The following is a 7,365-nucleotide window of genomic DNA, read 5'->3' as shown; positions in this document are numbered from 1 at the left end:
GTAATGAAGATGGTGGCTGAAACATCACTGCTTAGCTATGGGAAAACCCAGCCAAGTCCTCGAGTACTAAAAACCTGGCGACCTCCACCTCAAGGCGAGCTGAAACTGAATATTGATGGTGCTTTCTGTGAAGCTAGCAAATCTAGTGGCTGGGGTTTTGTTATTTGGAATCATGAAGGAAATGTTGTGCTAGCAGGGGCGGAAAAAATTGAGATTGTGCATGATGCTCTGAGTGCTGAAGCTGATGCTTGTTTATATGCTCTGCAGGCAAGTCATGGAATCTCACATAGGGGCGAAAACAGTATGAAAATTCCCGACCGTACCAATACCGTTTTCGTAAAACTAATAAAATAATAATATTTTTAACGATGGTTACCGTTTTCAAAATTTAGTTTTTCCAATTTCTGTCAGCGTGGCATTGAAGTTGACACTAAATAGTTAAAATCATAAATATGGTAATTTCCTGATCGTTTCCGTCCGATTTAAAAACTAATAAAATAATGATACCGTTTCTGACTATTTCCGATCATTTTCATCACTAATCTCACACATTGCCATTGAAACAAAGTGTTCTGTTCTGGTGGATGCTTTAAAGTCAACTGTCTATGATCATGCTCCGGTGGACGTCATCTTCAGGCAAATCAAAACGATGATCTATGTGGATTGTCAGGGTCGATGTGTCTTTTGTGTGTAGTTCTTGTAATTGTTGTGCTCATGAACTAGCTTGTTAAGGAGTGAGTTTGTAAGGTCTCTTGTGATTCGTGACTACACTGAACCTGTGTGTTAATAAATAGCACGTTAAGATAAAAATAAAAACAATAAATAAACAACTAGGCAATGGACTAAGATCAAGTTTAATAATATAGGCAATTACTAACTCCAAAGATTAACGTATCATCTATAGCTAACTTAATATACTACTAATATAATAGTTAACTATAGATACATAGTACGACATTAATGCTTTCCCCACATTTCTCTCTCAGACTCTCACATAAGTTATTGGAGTTTATACTGTAACTGAGTACAAATTTATAACCCGCTTTTCCTCTCTCTTATTCTCTCTCCTTCACATAAATCTAAATATGATGTAAAAATATGTATAACCCGTTTATATCATGTTATTGTAGTTGCTCTAGTTGAAACATAGCATCAAGGTGATGTGGGCATGTAGGCATAGGCCATAGATCCTAGTGCCAACACGACAGGCATGGTTAGACCGTCCGATCTAAACCCAACGGCGCACATCAACAAAGGGGAGAGAAAAGGCAAAACGACCCACTGCCTCCCACATTAGTGGCCGCATCCCCTCGCCGTCGCCGACTGCTGCTCTCAACTCAATCGCCCGCGCCTACCGTCGCCCTGCGCCGATCACCTGGCCATCTCGCCGCCGGCCTCCTCCAGTCCTCCTAGTCCTCGCCGGACCCAATGGTAATACCACCAGACATTCCTCCTCCCGTTCTTGATCTTTGCTTCTCCTTCTCCTGCCCTGCCGGTGGAATCTGATACCTTCCCCCCATCTTTTTTTTTTTTGCCGGGTCCTCCGCCCCATCTTGTTCCTCCTGCTTTTTTCGCCTGATGGTGGTGGTGGTGGATGCAGTCTGCGCTCTTCAACTTCCACTCCTTCGTCACCGTCGTGCTGCTGCTGATCTGCACCTGCACCTTCCTCAAGATGCACTTCCCCTCCATCCTCGTCCGACGGACAGGGTGCGTTTCGTGGTTCTTCGCTTTCTTCTCCGTCCTGCCTCGCTTTTGCTTCCGCTCGATCCCCTTCTTTGTGACAAACCTGCGTTGGAACTTTATTATCCATGCCCTTTCTTATTCGTGGGATAAATAACATAGGGACCTGAAGAATGTGTTAGGCTGAATTTGGGGATGGAATAGATCGAAACAATGGGGAAGATGGAAGAAATTTTAATGTTGGATAGCCGATGTGATTCTTTTGTGAATGTTAATTTTATTACGTGCCATGAAGTCTCTTCTAGGGAGGAATTGTTTGCCGTGGGTTGGATTGGAATGAGGTCTGCAAATGCTGCTAACCTTATATGGCATGCTAAAACCTCTGCTGGCGAACAACATTGATTTTGATTAGATGTCATGAAAGATTTTTCTGTGTCTTCAGATCCTATGTAACTGTGTTTTTGCACAGGAAAAAAACTAGGCTTTTAAGGAGATAAGGACGGTAGTATTTAGATAGAACAGATAATATGGAACTGAAAAATGTTCAATCGAATCTAAGATATAACTCTGTAATACATAACTGTAACTTGGCCACTACATGCCCCCCCACCCCCCCCCCCCAAAAAAAAAAGTTCTTTCTTTTCCCCTGAAATCGGTGTCAAAATCATTGCACAGGTACTTTCTTTTGAGTTATTAGTGGATTTGTAGTTGGGTATTTTGCCCTGCATGTGAATACAAAGTCTGGTCATGGTCAGCTTACCAAAATTACATTTTTCTATACCAAACAAAAACCTTTATTTGTTAATCGTAGGGGTGCCTATGATGGATGTAATACATCCCCATCTATGGTAATTTAGAAAGGAACATATTGGTAATCGCTCATTTCATTTATCTAGTAATCTCTTGTGGGGGTTGCGATCCGGATAGCAGTGCATTGGCTAGTTGAAACTGGGAATTAGAGGGTATGTAATAAACTAATGGAGCCCGCTAATGGGATGTCTGATTTAAAGAAATTTTATGTTTTTTTTCCATACTAAAGTTGCCATTGTGCAAGCAAGCAGTTAAGCCAATTAGTTTAATACACCTGGCACTTGAAATAATAAATGTGGCATCGGTACATCAAGCCTTGTAGAATGGATTTAACTTTTGGTGGATAGCATGATTCTATCTTGCCAAGTGATGCACATCATTGGCAACCTTCTAGTGATATATTAAAAGCTGAAATGCTTTTGTTTTTTAGTGCACAAGCTCATTGGCATTTCTCGTGTTTCAAAAGTATATGTTGTTCAATGTAATTAAATTATTGTTTTTTTCCATAGCACAATCTTTGTACATTAACCTGTCTAATTCAAAAGATCTATGGCTCTGATTATGTTACCTTTCTCATGTTCTCAGATTTCGTGGTTTCTTTTGGAAGGCTGCTAGGATAGGTAAACTTCATACTTATTTTGTCAATCTTTTTGTTCTAGTTAAAATATAACTAGCTGGGTGGCCCGCGCAATTGCGCGGCTAGCACCAAAAAAATCATATATTTTTTAGTATGATTTTACTTAAAATTTATTACATAGCTATCTCATTGTCTTAAGACTTTGAAAGACCAAATCTTACCATCATCGTTTTCTAATTATATAGTTTTTAAAAGTCACACCAATTGCTACCCCTTATGTCATCTCCTTCTTTATTTGCTTGCTCGATCTATCACTATTTCTATTCATTCTTCTTGGAACCTTTAAAATTGGATTTTATAGTTTTTAGAGTTTATTGTCACGTTGGGTTTCGTTTTTATAATTTCTAGATGTCCCGTCAAACGTTGCCATTATACTCCTCTACGGCCCGTCCACTATATCTTCTCTTTATTGTCATTGAGATTTTAAAAATCGAACATAATTATTGTTTGTGTTCATTTTTACTTTCTAGAAGTCCCGCCAAACCGTCAGCGGTTTTGCCATTGTACTCCTCTACGGCTCACCCGCTGTCTCCCTTCTTTATTGTCATTGAGATTTTAAAATCGTACATGATTATCATTTTTTTAGCTTTTTTTTTACTTTTTGGAAGTTCCGAACCTTTAAAAATTGGACTTGTAGTTTCATTTTTTATAATTTTTAGAAGTCCCATCAAATGATGCCACTATGCCCCCTCTACAGCCGTCCGCCGCCTACTCTTTATTGTCATTGTGATTCTAAAAATCGAACATAACTATCGTTGTAATTCTTTTTTTATTTTCTTGAAGTCCCGTCAACCGTCGGCGGCTCTGCAACTATACTCTTATACACACCGCCCGCTACTTCTCCTTTTTATTGTCATTGAGATTTTAAAAATCGAATATGATTATCAATTTTTTTTTTACTTTCTAGAAGTCCCGGCAACGCCTTACTTATTTGCTTCACGGCCTGCCTGACGTCCCTTCTTTTAATCGTCATTAGGATTCTATTTGGTGTTTTAGTAACAATTTTTATATGTCGTATCAACCGCCACCAACTCTACTCCTTTATAGGCTTGTTACTTAACTTATCTCGTCGTTTGTTTTAGATGGTATTTTCTTTCAATAGTCTTTATTTTTATCACAAATTTTAGTTATTTATAAATTTTATTCCTAATTGAAATCTTATTTTTATTTCTAATTTCAGAATTTATTTTTTAAAAAAAAATTAGTTAATACCGTATTGTGTTCTTTTAATGTTTTTATTTTTTATTTTCAATTTCAGTTGTTTCAAAATTGTATTCCTGCTTGTGCTCTCTTTTAATTTTTCTAATTTTGGATATTATTTTATTTTTTATTTGAATTTTTAATTAATCTCGTATTTGGTTCTTATATGTATTCTTCTTTCAGTATTGCTTATTTTTAATTTCGAATTTCAGCTAATTTTAAATTGTATTCCTACTTGAACTCTTCTTTATTTTCTTTGTCTAATTTCGGATTTATTTTTATTTTTATTCCGAATTTTTATTAATCTCGTATTGGATTCTTGTATGGACTCTTCTTTCAATATTTCTTATTTTTAATTTCGAATTTCAGTTATTTTTAAATTATATTCCTACTTGGACTCTCCTTTTTTCTTTTTCTAACTTTGATATTTATTTTATTATTATTTAGAATTTTGATTAATCACGTATTGGGTTCCTATATGGAAACTTATTTCCATATTGCATATTTTTAATTCCGAATTTCAGCTATTTTTAAATTGTATTTCTACTTGGACTCTTCTTTTCTTTTTCTTCGATTAACGTGGGAATTTCTAGCCTCCACAGCGAACGTGGTGTCTTTTTTTCGAGCTGTCTTAATAATATAATAGATTTATCCAGTGCTGCATCAGCGCATGCATTCTGAAACTGTTGTATTCAGTTGTCTTGCATCATGTTTTATTTTTCTTAAAGATGTGCAGTTACAATATCAGAAAATACTATCAATAGATATAATGATCAAAAGTACAACGAAAGATGAAGGTAGAGATGCAAAGTTAAATTTTATGGCTTGATAAACATGCAGAATGTTTGTCCTTGTGAAATGTGAACAGATAGGGGTATAAATTATTCTTTCATGAATCCTGCCTCATGGCACTAGCAATATATTTACAAACATGAAACATCTAAACATTAATCTGGAACTTCACATTATATTATGTTGGTAAAGAAACAAAGATAAGCTCACATGACAAAATCACAATACGTACATTGGTACCATAAGAAGTGAGAGCTACCATTAGTCCATTATTAAGTTAGCTAGAGTCTTCATTGTTCTATGTCTCAATTAAAATGGTAACATTATTTTACAGAAATCTTCCTTTGATAGACTCAGGATTTCAGGTTAATCAGCCAAAGATAAATATAGTGATAATTTCCAATAATGTTTTGTCAGTTGGTACTTGAGTTTGAATTAGAATGACGACAGGGGCTAGAAGCTGCAGATAAGCATAAATGGAGTATGCATGATATACTTTTAATCTCCAGTCAAGGGATACAGCCATGTTCGTTAGCTGGGACGGAGTTGCTATGCCCAAGCATGGGAAATTTCTTTGTAGACTTAACTTTACTTCCTTGAATTTGACTTGCAGTATCAATATTAGATGTTTTTGTATTGCAATTTCCTAACTTCGTCTCATAAAGGCAGAGTTGCATGTTTACTTATGTTTTTCTATGTTTTGTTTTAACATTTTTTCACCCTTCATTGCATATAGATCGTATAAATAATATTAGTATGTTGATTTTCTCTGTTTTTTTTTTGCCTTTCAGGTGAGCGCCTTAGCCCCTGGGTAGCTATTGGGTGTTCTGTCATGGGCATATCTATTATATTTTATTGAGATCAGAATATATTTTTGTGCTGTCCTGATCTGGGAACAATTTCACCTGTAGATAGGGAAATCCGATGCCTTTTGTGGCTCTGTTTATATCCGTGTTTCTTTCTCCTGTAAGCATGTTATGACTTACGAAATTCACCTAAACTGTTTTCCACTTTCCACTTCAGAGAAGAAGTGTGGGAGCTGGGAATTTTTGAGAGAATTATAGTATGATGATTTGTATTTGTATTTCAGATGTCAGGTTTTGTAACCCTGTAATTGTAGCAGATGTGTGTTTTCATGTTGTGTTTTAACCCTAATGGAATCCTAGTTCTGTTTATAGCATTATGAGTTAATGACCTTGCTGGCATATCTGGTATTTGATGTTGGTCTCTCGTCATGTGGATTTACGGTTCAATTAGAGAAAAATCATGAAGGAATTCAGGCTTAGGTGACACCTGAAAATCCCCCTACTTTGTCTAGGTCGCCCGTACGCTACCTAATGATGCAATGATTAAAACAGAACTGCCAAACATAAGCGTGTACGATTATCTTTCTGAATTCAATACTACTACTATGCAATTGCAAGTGGTATCTCTTACCAAAAGACTTGATTGTCACTCATGGTTTTACCTCAGTACATTGAGCCTGTATAGATGGGACTAAAACCACCTTTTAAGTCCCTATTACATCGGATGTTTGGGCACTAATTATAAATATTAAACGTAGACTATTAATAAAACCCATCCATAATCTTGGACTAATTCACGAGACGAATCTTTTGAGCCTAATTAATCCATGATTAGCCTATGTGATGCTACAGTAAACATTCTCTAATTATGGATTGATTAGGCTTAAAAAATTTGTCTCGCGAATTAGCTTTCATTTATGTAATTAGTTTTGTAAGTAGTCTATATTTAATACTCTAAATTAGTGTCTAAATACAAGGACTAAAGTTAAGTCCCTGGATCCAAACACCACCTTAGTATACACCTGAAGGAGTAACACTTAGTAGACCCTATTTGGAACATTCGAATAATAAAACACATGATGATTTTATAAAAATAAATATGTAGAGAACACGGAAAGGCTACAAGAAAAATACAGGAATTGTAGAGATAGACGGAAAAGGAAAGTTTACAATAGAATAGACCTTATGCTAAATATCTTCTAAAATCTCCATCCACTATACTATTCCAAAGGAATTTTATAGGATTTTAGAAACTCCAATCATTTGTTACACAGGATTAGAAAAAATAAACGTGAAAGATTTGAATCGTTAAAATTCCTCCATTAGTCCATTCTTAAAAAGGGGCCTTAATTAAGAAAGTCCTTGACTATATCATATGGACAAAACGGGTTTGATGACATATTTGTGTATGAAGAATAATCTAACAGAAGAATATTCCTA

At 35.8% G+C, this 7,365-nt stretch overlaps 1 protein-coding gene across 1 annotated transcript; it reads left to right on the top strand.

The window, feature by feature from the left end:
- Window positions 1-1,292: 1,292 nt before the first annotated feature.
- On the top strand, window positions 1,293-6,324 carry LOC4329089 (uncharacterized). The gene is made up of 4 exons (XM_015769377.3): window positions 1,293-1,431; window positions 1,601-1,707; window positions 3,076-3,110; window positions 5,911-6,324. Exons 1-4 carry the CDS (start codon window positions 1,429-1,431, stop codon window positions 5,976-5,978), a joined length of 213 nt encoding a protein of 70 aa, XP_015624863.1. The 5' UTR covers window positions 1,293-1,428; the 3' UTR covers window positions 5,979-6,324.
- The last annotated feature ends 1,041 nt before the right edge of the window (window positions 6,325-7,365 follow it).

This window comes from Oryza sativa, chromosome 2, assembly GCF_034140825.1.
Source record: "Oryza sativa Japonica Group chromosome 2, ASM3414082v1".
In the NCBI taxonomy this organism is placed as follows: domain Eukaryota; kingdom Viridiplantae; phylum Streptophyta; class Magnoliopsida; order Poales; family Poaceae; genus Oryza; species Oryza sativa.
The sequence above is the reverse complement of the archived record's forward strand: the minus strand, read 5'-3'. Positions and strand labels throughout refer to the sequence as shown.